Below are 17,543 nucleotides of genomic sequence, written 5' to 3' on the forward strand. Positions count from 1 at the left end.
AACTGTGCATTACGTGCTCAACCCTCATGTACATACAGATGGTGACGAATTCAAGGAGAAAGAGTCTTAGGTGTTGTTCCACCTTTACATTATTGTGATACTCATCAAACCATTCAGTGACCCCTCGTCTCCTGTATGGAAGTATTTCTATTCCTCGTTTCTCCACTCTTTTATTTTGGCTGTTCCTTCAATATTCACCCATATGTAGAAAAATGTGAAGATGTTAGTCTTTATTTGAATGTAAATATTGTCTGGGTCTTCATTGTCAAGCATTTGTAAAGCTTTAAGAATGAATAAAATGGTCATGGTTAGGTTTTCTTGCCAGTGTTTTCCGTTAAGAACTGAGATCAGAGCTTCACATCCTCTCTTTGACCACTTACAGCCAGTCAGCCTGAAATAATATTTGTGAAAATAATAGTGATTTAAATAATACTAAATCCTTTATGCAATACCCTGTATATATAAAAGAAATTAAGACATTTAATTGGTGTACAGTGGTCTTTCCCTCCCACCTCTAATCTTCACCGTCTGCATTCTTGTTATTCAACAACTTTATTGCCATTGTGCATCAACCTCAAATGGTGCATTTGTGTTTAAGACTTGCCACATGTGGCCAATATCCCACAGTCTAAAACGATATAGGTCACAACAGCAATGTGGACGAGTTTGATAGTTGAGGTCCAACCACCTGACACCTGAAGCGTTGTGCACCAGTTGTGGATCGGGCCTTTAATTGATCTAGTTCTAACTCACTCACAGAGCTTTTGGACGCTCTGACCACCGGCAGCAGCTGCAGAAGAGTCTTCTCTGAATCTGAGTATTTCTTCAGGTCAGACACGTCCAGATCTGTTTCTGATGACAGTAAGATGAAGACCAGAGCTGACCACTGAGCAGGAGAGGGTTTCTCTGTGGAGAGACTTCCTGAACTCAGGGACTGTTGGATCTGATCCACTACAGAGCGATCATTCAGTTCATTCAGACAGTGGAACAGACTGATGCTTTTCTCTGCTGAGGGACTGCTCCTGAGCTTCTTCTTGATACTGGTACTTGATACTGGACTGTTTCCTGGTCTTTGAGCTACTTCCTGTGTATTTCAGCAGGCATCGTAGAAGAGTCTGATTGGTCTCCAGTGAAAGGCCCAGGAGGAAACAGAAGACTAAGTCCAGGTGTCCATTTTGACTTTTTAAGGTTTTGTCCACAGCACTCTGGTACAGGTTTTCTTCAGTTCTGAATAATTCAAACCACCAAGTTGATAATTGGCACTTCGACAGCAGATTGACACCAGAGTTGATGAATCTCAGATGGACACGAAGAGCAGCTGGAAACTCCTGAAGCCTCAGATGGACGAAGCAGAACACCTCGTCCTGGTACAGTCATCTCTCCTCTCTAAAGACCTGTGTGAACACTCCTGAGCACACGGAGGCTGCTCGGATATCGATGCCACAGTCTGTCAGGTCTGATTCGTAGAAGATCAGGTTTCCTTTCTGCAGCTGTTTAAAAGCCAGTTTTCCCAGAGACTCAATCATCTTCCTGCTCTCTGGAGTCCAGAGTGGATCTGTCTCAGCTCCTCCATCATACTTGACGTTCTTCAGTTTGAACTGAGCCGCCAGGAAGTGGATGTACATCTCAGTCAGGGTCTTGGGCAGCTCTCCTCCCTCTCTGGTCTTCAACACGTCCTCCAGAACTGTAGCAGTGATCCAGCAGAAGACCGGGATGTGGCACATGATGTGGAGGTTTCGTGAGGTCTTGATGTGGGAGATGATTCTGCCGGCCTGATCCTCATCTCTTCCTGAAGTAGTCCTCCTTCTGTGGGTCAGTGAACCCTCTGACCTCTGTCACCATGCCAACACACTCAGGAGGGATCTGATTGGCTGCTGCAGGTCGTGTGGTTATCCAGAGGCGAGCAGAGGGAAGCAGGTTCCCCCTGATGAGGTTTGTCAGCAGCACATCCACTGAGGTGGACTCTGTAGCATCGGTCAGGACCTCGTTGTTGTAGAAGTCCAGAGGAAGTCAACACTCATCCAGACCGTCGAAGATGAACACAACCTGGAACAAACCTGCAGATTCCTGCATCAGAGATAATGATCTCCTCTAAGCTAATATAATATATTTATATATTATAATTTAGAATATACTGTAATTTTCCTTTAATATGTGTTTTTAATTTAATTATGACAAAGTAAGTGCAAAAAAGCAAATACACATAACCATGTGTGTTGTATTTCACTTTATTTCTGTGTTTAATTTGTTTTCATTTTGACATTTTAAATCTTCCACAGTTTTGTTGGGAGTCTTTTTCTTTTTTGTTTCTTGTAAAAGTAAAATCAAACGTCTAGTTTGAAGCGACAACAAACTTTGACTGTGAGTGGATTTCTACAAAGCAGACGGGAACTTTGATACAGAGTTCAGTTTGTGGAAGAGAGAAACCGTCTGAGGAGTTTGACCTCCAGGTGTTTTTAATCAGACAGGTGTGCCTGAAACAGGTGACTCATCAAGAGTTTGGTGTTTGTGAATCAGATGAAAGTGTTTTGATCCTCAGTGAGACATGATGCAGTCTGCCGTCTGTCTTCTGTCAGTCTGTCTGTTTACACTTCACACAGGTGAGAAACAGGATTTAATCTGCACAGACTCGATGTTTTACTGTTGGTTCACGTTAAACTGTGTTTTGTGTTTTCAGCTGAACTCCATCAGAAACCATCAAACACGTCAGATCACAACACAGCTGCTGATCCTGGACCTGGTGCGGTTCTCAGTTTGATTTTACTCTCGTCCTCTCTGCTGCTCTCAGATCAGCATGTTTTAACTGTAAACTGCTGAGATTTTGAAATATTACATTTCATTTTTATTAAGTAGAGATTCAAACCAGCACACGTTAAAAAATACAGTTCAATAAAATAAATTCATTACAACTTACAAAGAATCAGATTTAACGGGAACAACTGGAAACTCTTGGACCTGAAAACATGAGATGAATTTGTGCTTTTCAAGAAGATTTCAGACCCTAAAATGAAAACTGAATCAAACTTGAATCCAGTTTATTGAATCAGTTTGAGAATGAATCAGTTAAAGCAGAAGACTTTTCCTCTGCTGATGTTTTGTGCCTGAGAAGTTTCTTTTTTGTCTCTTCAGATTTAAACTTGAAACAGATCCAGAATCAGTTGAATGCGACTTTGAATGAAACTCTGCAGGAACATGAAACTTTCTCTGGACAGTTTGGATTCAGCGGTACATTTTAAAACTCTTCAATAAGTGAAAATGTTTCTAAATGTATAAATTTTTACCATTTTAAATTCTAATTAAAAATATATGTAGATACTATATAAACCTTGTGAATCATTTTTAATATGCCAATATAAAAATATATATTTAAAAACACTTTTATAATAAACACATTGTTTGTAAACTTGGTGAAAAGTTTTTTAAAGTAGCTTGACTTTCTAAATCCAAAATGTGTAACAAGAATATTTATATATTTTTGTTAAAAATAATAAAAATGTAAAAGATTGCAATTTATTTTGAAGTAAAACTAGAATTAAAATAACTTTTTTACTCTAACTGACCTTTTTCTCCAACATGTGGTTTGACTGTAGACCTGTCGGGGGTGCGGTCCTTCATTCCAGAACAGGAGGTGGAGTCCAGGATCATTGGGGGTCAGGAGGCCTGGGCTCACTCGTGGCCCTGGCAGGTTTCTCTTCGATTCACCTCCATGCCGGCCTGCGGAGGAGCCGTCATCAGCCCGCTGTGGGTCATCTCTGCTGCTCACTGCTTCTTAAGGTCAGAGGTCATCGACATCTGTTAGACCAGGTTTAGATAAACCAGGATTAGATTTACTGACTAGACTTTAACGGCTGCTTCAGAAGGTCAGAGGTCAACAGGAATAAATTTACTCTGAGACGAGTTTAATCTGAGTTAGAAGACAAACTGTCTCAGTTTCAGAAATCTCTTTCCTCCTTTCAGCTGCTGATGGTTAAACCTGTTTGCAGGTACAATAAAGCTTCTTTCTGGACGGTTCTGGCCGGAAAACACGACCTGGATGATGATCAAGAACCTGGACAACAAGTTAGAAACACACAAACATTCAGTTTTTATATTTATATTATTTATTTATTTATTTATTTATTTATTTATATAGATAGATCGATCGATCTGATCTGATCAGATCAACACCTCTGCAAACCTTCAGTAAATCATCAGTGTCTGGACGATGGTCGAACTCAGCAGTTTGTGGACGAATCAGTAAAATGTTCACTGAAAGTCTCTCATGTGTTTTTCTACAATATCCACTCAGGCTGCTTGTTAACCTTTTATGTAGTTTTTGTAACTAAAAGAAAAAACTAAACAAACGCACTTCTTCATTACGAAACCCGTGTTTGTCTCATTTTATGTAAAGAACATGTAATACAACGTATTTTCTCTGAGTACACATGTAGATCCATCTGGTGTTGACCGGGTGACTTTAACTCAACAAGTTCAAGTGCAGTTTCTTTATACAGCAGGCTGGTGGATGTTTTCCCTCACCACCTCTCTAAATCTCACAGTAACACAGACGCATGTTGGGTGGTGTTGGATGTGATGCAGCGCCTCGATGGCTACATCACCTGTGGACACACTTTCACATCACACAGTCTGGACAGAGGCTGACATTAAAACAACAGGTCAGGTGTCCACATGAACATTTAAACAGGTTTTGTTTGCTGTCATCCATTCTGCTCATATCGAAGATTTCTTCCTAATGCGTTTTAAATGTAAGTGATGAAGGACACAGTCGTCCTTATGTGCAAAAATGTATTAAAAGTTTATCAAAAGCTATAATGAGGCTTCAGTCGTCCAAATCAGTCAAACCAAGTCTTCCATATATCCGCCATTTTATTACAGAATTCCCTCTTTTTGTTATTATCCTTCCACTGCAGCTCAACCAGGAAACTCTGTTCAGGGAAACAAAGAGGGAATTTTGTCATTAAAAACAGCTGAAACTCCTCAAGATATCCACTTGATCCGAATAACTCAGACTGCAGGAGCTTCATATTAACTTCGGATAAACTTTAGAATATATTTTCGCACAAAACAAGGTGGATTTTGTCCTCCGTCACTTGATCACATTATGAAGAGACCTCTTAATGTCCAGTATGAACAGGAGGAATGATTACCACAAAACCTGTTTCAGTGTTCATACGGACACCTGACTGTTGTCTAAAGACAGAAATTTTGAACCTGCCCTTTAAGTGCTTTTGTTGACTAAACCAACCACTCAGGGTGTGAACCCTGGGCTCTGATGTCCAAATCCAACTGTCCACCCTGACTCCTTCATACGATTCCATTTGGTACAAGAACACAACGTTTTATTCACTGGACAAAGTATAAAAGAATAAATACCTAATAATTAACTTATTGTTCAGTTGGTTGGAGTCTCTACGATCATCAGCCATCACAGCTACAACACTCAGACCAAAGAGAACGACGTGGCTCTGCTGAGGCTGCAGCAGCCGCTGGTCTTCAACCAGTTCGTCAGACCCATCAACGTCTGGATGGCTCCGCTGCCTCCCTTCACGATGTGCACCATCACCGGCTGGGGCTCCACCCGAGAGAGTGAGGAAGTGCTTACTCCATTCTAGAAAACTCACGAAACTAAGCGCTTCTTGAATCTGAGCGGACATGACCTGATGTTTCTTCCTGGTTTCTGGTTCGTCAGATGGTCCTCGAGTTAACAGACTCCAGGAGGTGAATGTGACCATCCTGTCCCCTGATGTCTGTAACCAGTACTACCTCGGGAGGATGCGACCCTCCATGTTCTGTGCTGGGAAGGACGAAGGAGGAACTGACGCCTGCCAGGTAAGACCTGAATTCCTCCAGAGTCAGAACATGAGGGGGAAATATACAAGAGGGACCATCAGAGTTCAGAATCTAGACTATAAAACACTTTAAACCAGTCTGAGACAGAAATTGATGACTTTAGAGTCATCTGGACAGAATCTAGACTTTGTCTCTTTGCCACTTTGTCTTTCTGTCCACTGTTTGTTGTCCTGTCTCGTCTCTTCCTTGTCATTCGCTTTGTCATTTCTTTGTGCCATCTTATGTCTCCATTGTCCTCTTATCTCTTTGTTGTCTCGTTCACCGTCCTGTCTGTGTCTTTATTATACTGTCTCTGACATTGTCCTGTTTCTGTCTCAGGGGGACTCTGGAGGCCCTCTGTCCTGCTACACTGGCAGCAGGTATGAGCTGGCAGGTTTGGTGAGCTGGGGAGTTGGTTGTGGACGAGCCAGAAAACCAGGAGTCTACACCAAAGTCCAAGAACACACTAAGTGGATTTTTGACAACATGAGTGAGTTTCTCAGATAATCAAACACCTGATTGTTTACCTGTGAAAGGTGTATTCTAGTCTGAAGAGCTGACGTACTGTTTCATTCACAGATGATCAGAATATCATATCTGCAGATGACCTCACTTCTGAAGGTATGTTTTTACATTACACTGTACTTTTATCTAGAAACTTTGTTTTTTAATTCCAATATTCTATCTTTTATACTGAAAAACCAAACTCCCTTTATACAGATGTGCAGAGAAACTACAAAAACTACACTGTGCAGGTGTTCATGTTATTCCCTGTATGATTGTATTTATTCACCTGGATGACAGGTAACAGATGTGGTAAGCAGCAGAGCTCCAGCTGTGAGAAGGCTCCAGGCCTCGCTAGTCTCTCAGTGTCCCAGAAGGGGGAGGTGTCCTTGGGGAACGTGACAGAGTCCTGCCCCTTCTTCTGGCCCTGGCAGGTCAGCCTGCAGTCCAATGGACTCCACTACTGCAGCGGAACGCTCATCCACCGCTACTGGGTCATCACTGCTAAACACTGCAACATCAGGTAAAATATCAGCTGACTGCAGGACGCAGTCTCGTCAGGTAAAACGACGACTTTTACTGCTGACTTTAATTTGTCCCAGCAGAGCTAAAGAGGACACGGTGGTTCTGGGAGTTCATGACCTCCGGTTCTCATCGTCTCAAACCATCCTGGTGGACGAGGTCTTCAACCTGCCGCATGACGGCAGCTTCCCCCCGGAATCTGACCTGTCGCTGCTTCGCCTCAGTTTGCCCGCCAGATTCAGTAGGAACACCTGGGGAAACTCTGAAACTCAACATTTTACACTTAAAGCTGGAGTGCAGGACTTTTACATATAAATGAACGTCCGTTACATTCGAGCCCTTGTTGCCAAACGAGTTCACACAGTGCTGATTAAGCCTGTCACCGCCAGGTAAATCTCTCTGTATTTCACAGTATATGGAGTTTTTAAATCTGGTGTCTGTGGCGACATTCCCGCGCTGGCGTACCAGTAATGATGCGTTTCATGTCAACCAGCAATGATTGGTTTTGATTTGGTTTGCCAGAGTGCAAGTGGGGAGCAACCCAGAGACATGTAGAGAGCTCCGCGATCCGCCATTACTGTAAAATAAAGTTCCTTTGGAGAGAATGTTTGTTTATTTTTGAGCATTGCTTATTGTGTATTTTGTTTCTTATGATTGTATAGTTTGTGTTAATGTGCTTTGGCAACGTTGTGTTGTATGCAGTCGTGGCAATAAAGCCACTTGAATTGAAATTGAATGGAGATGATGCAACTCTCTCTCTACATGGCTCTGCAGCGACGCAGTAGCCTGCAGCAGCTGGGAGCAAAACCTAAGAAGCTCCAAGAAAAGTGCTCCAGATAAAAAAGAAACTCAGCGTTCAGAGGAAGGATTATTGTCAAAACAAGAAAGCGATCGACAGCGAGGACAAACACGGATAACCATTGGACACAGATGTCACGTGACTGCTCTTGAACAGGCTGGTAAAATATTCGGAGTAGGCTATGTAGCTGTTACATTTACTCTACCTAAATAATGGATTACTGTCTGTGGAAACTTCTCTGCATTTCTGTAACTATTTCTGAACACGAGCCTGGAGCTCACTGCAGGCAAACATCATCGCGTCGCATCGACAGTGTTTGTGTAGTTACACTCACTGCCAGAAGGGGGAGACAAAAGTTCAGCACTGCAGCTTTAAATTTCTCCGTCGTATCACTGATAGGGTATATGTCTATGTTGTGTGTTTTTTTTTTTTTGTTTTTTGTTCCAGGTCTTGAAGCTCTGTGATGACTGTCCTCTGGTTGTGTCTCCAGGCTCTAGTGTGTCTCCAGTTTGTGTCCCTGATAAGGACAAGGAGCTCGATGGCTGGTCTTGTGTCACAACGGGCTGGGGAGCCTCGAAAGCAACAGGTAGTCTCCACATGTCTACATGCAACAATCAACACGTCACAGCTGAACACACTCGACTTGGGATCTTATGACTGTTGAGGTAAAACGGCAAATCCTCAACAGAGAGACGGATCAAACTGAGCCGCCATGACAGATCCCCAAATGTCCTCTGTTATGATGAAACACAGGTGTTTCTGTAACCAAGCCAAACAAAGCTGTGGTTGTTTGACTGTTTTCATCACACCCTTGTGTGCTGTAGTGAACATTGATCCAGACCGGCTGCACCACGTTGGACTGACTCTGGTTAATCAGACGACCTGCAGGGAGAAGTGGGGAGGAGGACTCATCAGTGACTCCAACATCTGTTCACATCCTGCTGGCTCCATCTCCTGCATGGTAACTCCACCCTGAAATCGATGCACATTAACCCCGCTGTCAGTTACTGGACGATGAGTCTCTCCCAAATTATTGGCTATTACGTCTACGAAATGTGCATCAATAACAGTTGTCTAATAGTAACTAAGGGCGGGCAGGGTTAAGATCCATCAATTCCAGAAACTTCCTGTGATAAATTTGTTTTGGAAACAGGTGAAAAGATTTCATCGTATCATGCTGTGTTTTTTCCACTTGTCTTTGTTTGTTATTTTGCAGGGTGACTCTGGCGCTCCGCTGTTGTGTCAGAGGCATGGTGTCTACTTCCTGTTTGGCGTGGTGACATGGGGCAGCAGGCGGTGTGATGCAGACAAACCGGCCATCTTCTCCAGAATATCAGATTACCACCCATGGATCACTGAGGTCACTGAAGACTATTAGACAGCTTCCAGTTAAATGAGTTTATTTTCTGTTATGTACTTTAAAAGTGCGTCTAAAATCTTAGAGAATGTTTCATGTGACTGGAAATGTTTTTATTGTACATGCTGCATGTTACTTATAAACCTTACAACTAATCAACACCTTCAAGTTCTCAGTTTTCTCATTCCAACACATTTCCAACATCATCAACTCACAGTTGAGTTTGTGTTTTAAACATGAAACACTTGATGAATGTTACTTAAAATTACACTTAGTTTTGAGTCTTTGTTGCCTTTGATGAGAAACAACACAAATCTTAAACACTCTTTGATGTTTTAATCAACATTTAACTTCACACTTTTACAAGATTCTTCACTTTATTTTGTTTTACATTATCTGCAGTTCAAAGTTTAAAATTAAAAAATTGCAACTGTTATGACAACAAATCTAGTTAAAACTGCAGGGATGTTTTTATTAATTAACACCGAAAGTCAAACATACCAAACTGAATGGAGTTTTAAGACTGCCACTAGGGGGAAGAAAGAAGCTTTTTTTGTACTCGGGGTGAAATGACTTGAGTTTGCCAGTTGTCCATTCATGTCCTGGAGTGAAACATCAGTTTGTAAAACCTGGTATCACTGAAGTTGCCAGACTTCACTAGTGGGATTTAAACACTTTGTCAGCTAATACAGAGCAACTTCTGGAGATGTCAGATTTTAGAAGTTGACTTGGAGCACCTGAACACATCATTAGTGTTGGTTTTCTGTGAGGGCTGAGAATCCTCCATCAACTGTCTGGTTTTGGGAGGCAACGCAGTTCAGTTCTTAGAAAGACAAACCTGAGACAGGACAGGCCGGCTTTTATCAGTGCAGAAAATAAAACTCAGTCTGTGATGAAACACTGTTTGAAGCTGGTATAAAAACAGTGATGAGGGTTCCAGTCCAGCAGTGAGCAGCAGCAGTTTGTCTCTCAGCTGTCCTGCAGCAGGTCGTACGATCCCCCGTTCACCACCTCGTGTTTGTCCTCCGCCTGCAAAATCTGCAGTTAACACTACTGTACTGCTTCACTCTGTCATATTGTTCTTGCTGCATATTTTCAACAGTTATCAGGCTTGAAACTACAGCTGTGTCTTATTAATCTATTAATCATTTTTTCAATCAGTCTACAAAACAATTTGAAAACAAGCTAATCATGTAAGAAACTGGAAGCAGTTAGATTTAGATCTAAATGATCGTATTAACTGATTGCTGTGTTTACTGAGGGTCTGTTATAATGAAACGCTGACTCACTGTGACATCAGATGCGTTGGACTCAGCAGGTTCTGGAGCTGCTTCATAAACCGGGTTACAGATGCTACGACTGCAGTCTGCAGGTGGAGCTTCTTCCTCCCCCTCGTCCTCCTGTCGGAGCGACCAGGGCAAAGGTTACGCTTACACTAATATTAACAAATGTCTACAATAACTATAAGAACGGTATTATTCTAATAAATGTTATACAAATACAATAATAATACATGTATTATACTACTACTTATTAATGTGTTTTACTAACACCAATGTTTTACTTAGTATAACACCTTTGTTAGTATAATACTAACAAGTGGGTTATACTAATAAAAGTATTGGTTTTTTACTGTTCATCCTCGGGGGAGCAGCTCAGCTACGTCTCAACTGCACACTGTAGAAAAACTGAAATAGATATTTCACCAAAGCACTAGACTGACAGACCAACTAAAAACCACCACTCTGACCTTGAAGTAGTGGAACTGGAAGGGTTTAGTGTGGTGGGTGTAAAAGTGATATCCAACAAAGACGACTCCTGCCACCAGAACAGTCAGCAGCACCGCTCCAACTCCCATCCCTGCCTTATGTGCCACATGCATCTGAACCAATCACAAGGTCAAAGGTCAGATATGGAAACACAATACCAGTTTTAGCAGTTATCATTATTATTGTTATTCTTTGTCAAAAATGAGAAAATACTGTGTCGTTATGACATCACTCACCTCTTGGCGAGGAGGCGGGGCTTTCAGTGGTCCCTGGAGAACATGTATGATCCCGTTTGAGGCCAGGATGTCCGATTCAGTGACGAAGCGATCGTTGATGTAACAGGATGACTGAGGAGAAAAAGAATCTCTGTGAATCTACATGTTAAAACCATCAACTACAGAAGGAACTGAACTCCACAGAACTCCATTCAAATATCTGTAATTTCTTACACGTGAACTTTGCCACTATTTTCCTTTCACAGTAGAGATTTCTAGAATCACTGTTGCAGTGAGAACGCATTCAGTAAAGTGAACTATGTTTTGTGCGTGTCTGCTTTGATTGACTGGATCACGGTCAGCTGTTGTGGTTTCTGTTTGCCTGTACTGCCTTAGCTGAATCTAGGCTGCAGCCTCTTTGCTCAAAGGAGCATTTTCTGGCTTCAGATGATGGTTGACAAACGCAAACCTGGTGATCAGTCAAATGTAAACTAGTTTTTACTAAGAATGTTGGACAGACTGGATCAGTGTCACTTCAGTAATTAAAATCTTTGCCTCTTGTACTTGACCTCTGACCTGTGCACTGACACGCATGAGTAAAATTTCAGTAATCATCAACAGTTATTGTAAACAAAAGTCACCAGATTGGGATGAAGTAAGAGATTTCTTACATGCAACAAACTTAAATAATATTTGACTACAAATTAAAGTGAGTTTAAAAAACTGTCAAGTCCTGAAAGTTGATTGTTTGGTTTTGCTTTCTTGATCAGATATTTATAATTCCTGACTGAAGCGGTTGTTGTGAGGGAGGGACAGTGACGCCCCCTAGTGTACAGTAGCAGTAATACATCTGACCAGCGCTGAGGGGTTGAGCAGGTCAGCGACTCCGAGGACGGTCAGACTGCCGACACGAGTTCTGATCCGACTGCCGTTCTTCAGCTGGCTGAGAGGAAGAGCCTGACCCTCCGACAGGTGGATCTCAATGTCCCGCTGAGACAGAGTCTGCAGGGACACATGGACAGGTGAGGACACATTAACAGGTAGAGGTATAGTGCCTGTTGTGAGATCTTTCTGTGTGACGCACCTGGTTGTCGGGCAGGCCGCTGTTGTCTGGGACAAACAGCGTTGACTGAACCGTCGGGTTACTGAGACGCTTCACAAACTGCTTCCCTGACTCTGACGCCTGAGAGTAGTTCAGGATTTGCTGCAGAAGACAAATAACATATGTACGTCGTAACTGAAGATTAATAAGTGGCCGAAGGTTTCATGGCAGCAACACCTGATGACAGAAGGTCTCAGCATGACCTCATACGTGATTTGTGTGACTCGGCAGAAAACAAACGTCAGACTCACTGTGAGGAAGCTGGAGAAGGTCGATGTGGATTCGAGGACCTGCAGCAGGTTTCCTGTACAGCTGAAACCGTCTCCAACGTAACCGGGTTTACACTCACACTTCACCTCTGAAACAAACAACAGATTCACTAATATCTGCTGATTATTGATGATCAATACATCAGAATCACACGTCTGATCCAATGATCAACAAGACAGAAATTGGATTATGGCGTCATTTGATAAGAAAAACAAGTTATATAGTTTATGTGAAGTTCAAAGATAAATCTACAAATAAAAAACTTTTGTTTGTAAAAATAATAATAAAATAAAGAAAACTAAACATCAAAATAATTAGAAGACATCAGATTTGTTAGTTGTCCCTTTATAGTAAACATCACTTTATCATCGACACATCGATAGAAATGATGAACTGTATCTTGCTGATGTGCAGCAAGTTAATAAAGCTCAGATATGTTGACCAGTGAGTGAAAATCATTTTCTATATTTCATAAAGTCGTCAGGTGTGGAGTGTCCTTCAAGTTGAACTTTTTCTAATTCAGTAACCTTCCTTCACTCTACACTATCGTCCCTCCTCTTCCTCTCTCACCCTTCATCCGGTAGCAGAAGGCGTCCCAGGTCTCGCTCAGGTTTTTGCGGGTGCCGTAGTCCACGATGCCCACGTGTCCGAAGCCACAGAGGGGGTTGGAATAGGTGGTGGGGTACGCCACCCGGGCCTGGTCCAACCAGCCGGCAGCACACATGTTCAACCCGCCCTAGAGAGACCAACAGGACCAGCAGACAGCAGGTTTAAACCGAGACCAACAGGACCAGCAGACAGCAGGTTTAAACCGAGACCAACAGGACCAGCAGACAGCAGGTTTAAACCGAGACCAACAGGACCAGCAGACAGCAGGTTTAAACCGAGACCAACAGGACCAGCAGACAGCAATAATATAATATTAACTATTTGTCATCATATCGACCTATTTAAAGGATCAGTCTGGCATTATTATATATTTTTCTTATCATCATCAAATCTCATGTTTAGAACCAAACCAACATCATGTCAGTCCGTCTCTTAATACTGTCTGACTTCCTGTCTGCGGCTCTCAGCTCCGAGCCCATTGGTTCCTGCCGAAGACGTAAATCTTTAAAAACACCTCACAGATAGTTTCATGTTTAAAAAGGCTCAGTAATTTCCTCAAACAGCTGCTCGCTGTAGTGCGCATGCGCCAACATGCATGCTGCCTGTTGCCTTTGCTCCGTCTCGTCGTCTTGTTTGACGTGACAACGAGCAGCTGTAACAAACGAGTTTCCCCTCGGGGATCAATAAAGTATTTCTGATTCTGATTCTGATTTTTATCAGACCAACAGGAGGAAACAGTGCATCTGTTGGGGACTATTTCCAGCGGCGGATGAATCCACATGTGGTGCTGTAGTGAGTGTTTGGGGCAGCAGGACGGTGTGTGTGGGGCGGAGGCAGAATAAACTACAGTGTGTGTGTTCATGGTGATGAAGGAACATGTCGCCCAGTGCAGCAGAGCGGCTCGCTGATGTGTTTTAACAGTTTAATAATAGTTTTAATATCAGGCTTTGACACACACATAAGACACAAAACACTACAGGTCACACTTTGTGAGAACTCGTCACAGACAACTGAAACAAACATAAATCTGTCTGTTATGATCTGTGTTGTGTTCACTGACCTGCTGAGCGTAGGACAGCTGAGTATACGTAGCCAGGCGACCTCCGTCTGCAGCGCAGGCCTGTTGGGCTGCAGTGTAGTTCAGCTTGTACTGACCTTTATCTGAACGATAGTGAAACACACCGAGCTTCGTGTCTACACACACACACACACACACACACACAATAACACACTCACGTTACACCGATGTATTGTTTGTGTTACTGTTGTTGTGATATTTGGGACTGTTGATATCAGCAGGTAGAAGTTCTAGTTTATTAAAGCTGCTCTAATCAATATTTTTGGTAAGGTTCCACTTTCTAATAACTCACTCTTTGTAAAGGGTGTTTTAAGTTGGAAGTAACTGTTTTATTAAAGGTTAATAAATAATTACTAATCCATTATAAGCCATTAATAAGAGAAACTTTTGATTGGATACTTGCTTTGTCACATGAAAAACATCTGAACCTAAATTAATTTATTAAAACAACTTATTAACATTTACAAGTGCAGACTTGATGAATTGCTAAGAATCATTTATTAATGATTTAACATTTATAATAAATAGATAACTTACTAACGTTTGCAGACGGCCTATTAGAAAGTGTAAAACTAATCATTTTATTAACATTCATAAGTGTCTGCTTGATGGCTAATCAGATTAATAACTTTATTATCGGCCCAACAGCCAGGAAGACTTTCAGCAACCTGGCAGCCCAAACGCTGTTCTTATTAATGTGATGAAAGTGATCTGTAGAGCATTAAACAGTTTATCATCTGTTTCTAAAGGGTGACTGTCCACATACTTTTGGCCACATGGTGTATGTTAAGCTAACAGGTTCACATCATGATGACATCATGCCAGACGTGGGTCGATGTCCAATGAGATTTAAGCAAAACATTGATCAGCTTTGATGTTTTATCCAGGTACCTTCGAAGTGGAGGTCGGTACATTTGGCGTCTTGATGACACTGTCCGTTGTCCTGGAGACAGCGGCTGAGTGGCAGCTGTTTGACGTCGCAGGTGACGCCGTCTCCGATGTAGTTGTCCTTACAGCTGCACTTCTTCTTCCCCTGTTCACACAAGCAGGTTACATGTCACTGCGACCAACAGACGGGATCGTCTAAACTACTCAGATAATGCACGTGTTGTCCTCACCGGACCCGTCATGGTGCAGGTGGCGTGTTCGTGGCAGCCGCCGTTCTCTCCGGAGACGCAGGGGTCGATGGGCTGACAGGCGAAGCCGTCTCCAGAGTGACCTTTAGGACAGGTGCAGCTCACCTTTTCTCCTTTCTGAGAACACCTGGCTCCTTTAGCACAACCACCGTTCCAGATCTGACACATGTCCACCACTACAGGCAGAGAGACAGGCAGAGAGACAGACAGAGAGACAGACAGGCAGGCAGAGAGACAGAGAGACGGGCAGGCAGGCAGAGAGACAGACAGAGAGACAGACAGAGAGACAGAGAGACAGACAGGCAGGCAGAGAGACAGGCAGAGAGACAGACAGAGAGACAGAGAGACAGGCAGAGAGACAGGCAGAGAGACAGACAGGCAGGCAGAGAGACAGGCAGAGAGACAGAGAGACAGACAGAGAGACAGACAGAGAGACAGAGAGACAGAGAGACAGACAGGCAGGCAGAGAGACAGGCAGAGAGACAGGCAGAGAGACAGACAGAGAGACAGAGAGACAGACAGGCAGGCAGAGAGACAGGCAGAGAGACAGGCAGAGAGACAGAGAGACAGGCAGAGAGACAGGCAGAGAGACAGACAGGCAGGCAGAGAGACAGACAGAGAGACAGACAGGCAGAGAGAGAAAGAGACAGTGTCCTCACACAGTGTCTTTGTCTCACCCCCCACCCCCTTCAACTGGGGAGGCGCGTCACAGTTTGAAAACCTCTGGTCTAGAGCAAAAGCTGTGTATTTACCTGTACAGGTGAATCCGTCTCCCTCATAAAATGGCCGACACACACAGGTGTTGTTGTCCTGACAGACGGCTTTTGGAGAACAGGACGGAGAACACTCAGAGACTTCAGCTGGAGGACACACAGAGACACTGTCAGCGCGGCGAACGGACTCCGGCTGGATAAACGACGCGTTCGCAGCCAGGTGTTCCAGACGTGCTCGCCGTTTCCTCGAGGACGCGCAGAAACGATGACGTGGAGAAGCAACAATAAAGTGAATCTAATTTCATCTCATTTCTCTTGTTACAAACTACTGAACATACATTTTACAACTGTAACGCGTTTACATTTGTATATACTACAGAACTGCCCAGTCCGCCTCCACACAACAATATACACTTTAATACGTCACATTTATTTATAATTCTTCATCTTTGAATTTTTATCCTTTATATTTCTTTTTCTAATTCTTATTTTCAATCTTATTCTCATTATTATCATTTATTGTACAAAGCGCTGCATTTCACTGCACACACATTTAATCTAATATGCAACGTTATTCTTTGAAGTTGTTAGTTTCACTGGCTGCATGCGACTGTTACAGTCTAGACACACAGCTGTTAAATTATAGTTATAAACGTTATTTTAGCGACTGATGTCTGCTCACATGTAATCTTCATGTTTTACCCTGTTTTCATCCTGCTGACCGCTGGGCTGGATCAAATGCCACACGTTACAGGACGTGAGAGGAAGCAGGAAGCAGCTTCTGGTTCAGTTCAGCAGGTTTAATTTCTCTTGCTGCTGAAGCTTTGTGATGTCAGTTTGTTCATCTGTTGGACCTTTTGACTGTTCGGCCATTTTGCTCTTTTTAACTAACTTACTGTTGTTGTACCGCTGCTTCACTTAGCTGCATGAGATCAATAAAGTTTATTTGATCTGATCGTACGCATCTAAATGATGGACGATAATATCCAAAGCACGCATTCACACACGCTGATGCTACCATACAAGCTGCTGGTCTGACCGTCAGGAGCAGTTTGGGGTTCAGTATTTTGCTCAAAGACACTTCAGCATGTAGACCGGAGGCGCCGGGAATCGAACCACCAACCCTGTCATTAGTGGACACAGCCTCCTCCCATCAAAAGAAGAACCAAGTCCTCTTGAACTCACCCTGCGGGGTCTCACAGCGTTCTCCGGTCCAGCCGGCCTCACAGAAACACGCACCTGTAGCTTTTCGTCCATCGTCACATGACCCGTGTTCTGAACAGTTACAGGCTGAGAACCAGGCGAAGAAAAGAAACCGTCAGGATTATAAAACCTGTCGACATCAAACAGGAAACCGTCTGGCTGGTGCTCACCTTTACAGGTGGCTCCGTAGAATCCATCACTGCACAGCTCACAGGCCACGCCCCTGAAACCTGAGTCACAGGTGCAGGTACCGTTACCAAGGTGACCGTCGTCACATTTACCACGGTTACCGCAGGGAGAGCCGACTCCGCCGGGACAGACTGGACAGAGAGGAGAGAGCGAAACATCATCAGATCAATAAACAGCTGATCAGGGAGACAATACATGTTCGTTAATGATGTCATGTGCTCATTAATATATTCATGATGATGATGATG

At 43.1% G+C, this 17,543-nt stretch overlaps 2 protein-coding genes across 3 annotated transcripts in view; one reads left to right on the plus strand and one right to left on the minus strand.

Moving 5' to 3' along the window:
• The first annotated feature begins 2,457 nt into the window (after positions 1-2,457).
• On the plus strand, positions 2,458-9,172 carry ovch1 (ovochymase 1). Of its 2 annotated transcripts, none has more exons than XM_044186590.1 (14): positions 2,458-2,600; positions 2,678-2,740; positions 3,130-3,225; positions 3,591-3,774; positions 3,984-4,059; positions 5,397-5,586; positions 5,690-5,829; positions 6,169-6,319; positions 6,409-6,450; positions 6,634-6,856; positions 6,936-7,096; positions 8,145-8,240; positions 8,479-8,615; positions 8,871-9,172. In XM_044186590.1, exons 1-14 carry the CDS (start codon positions 2,546-2,548, stop codon positions 9,030-9,032), a joined length of 1,776 nt encoding a protein of 591 aa, XP_044042525.1. In that variant the 5' UTR covers positions 2,458-2,545; the 3' UTR covers positions 9,033-9,172. The 2 variants fall into 2 exon arrangements, with proteins under 2 accessions (XP_044042525.1, XP_044042526.1); XM_044186591.1 differs by having other exon boundaries at positions 6,939-7,096.
• Positions 9,173-9,327: 155 nt separating this feature from the next.
• The window catches only part of stab2 (stabilin 2), a 40,723-nt gene continuing 32,507 nt past the window's right edge, over positions 9,328-17,543 (minus strand). Inside the window, exons 56-69 of the mRNA XM_044186589.1 lie at positions 17,277-17,426; positions 17,089-17,193; positions 15,943-16,050; positions 15,173-15,366; positions 14,946-15,087; positions 14,037-14,170; positions 12,938-13,103; positions 12,349-12,455; positions 12,080-12,199; positions 11,851-11,997; positions 11,017-11,127; positions 10,762-10,893; positions 10,301-10,411; positions 9,328-10,040 (exon numbers count right to left, since the gene is read on the minus strand). Of these exons, the coding sequence (XP_044042524.1) occupies positions 9,981-10,040; positions 10,301-10,411; positions 10,762-10,893; positions 11,017-11,127; positions 11,851-11,997; positions 12,080-12,199; positions 12,349-12,455; positions 12,938-13,103; positions 14,037-14,170; positions 14,946-15,087; positions 15,173-15,366; positions 15,943-16,050; positions 17,089-17,193; positions 17,277-17,426 (1,787 nt within the window). The 3' untranslated portion in view covers positions 9,328-9,980. The remainder of the gene's footprint in view (positions 10,041-10,300; positions 10,412-10,761; positions 10,894-11,016; positions 11,128-11,850; positions 11,998-12,079; positions 12,200-12,348; positions 12,456-12,937; positions 13,104-14,036; positions 14,171-14,945; positions 15,088-15,172; positions 15,367-15,942; positions 16,051-17,088; positions 17,194-17,276; positions 17,427-17,543) is intronic.

Source organism: Siniperca chuatsi, linkage group LG23, assembly GCF_020085105.1.
Source record: "Siniperca chuatsi isolate FFG_IHB_CAS linkage group LG23, ASM2008510v1, whole genome shotgun sequence".
Lineage (NCBI taxonomy): Eukaryota > Metazoa > Chordata > Actinopteri > Centrarchiformes > Sinipercidae > Siniperca > Siniperca chuatsi.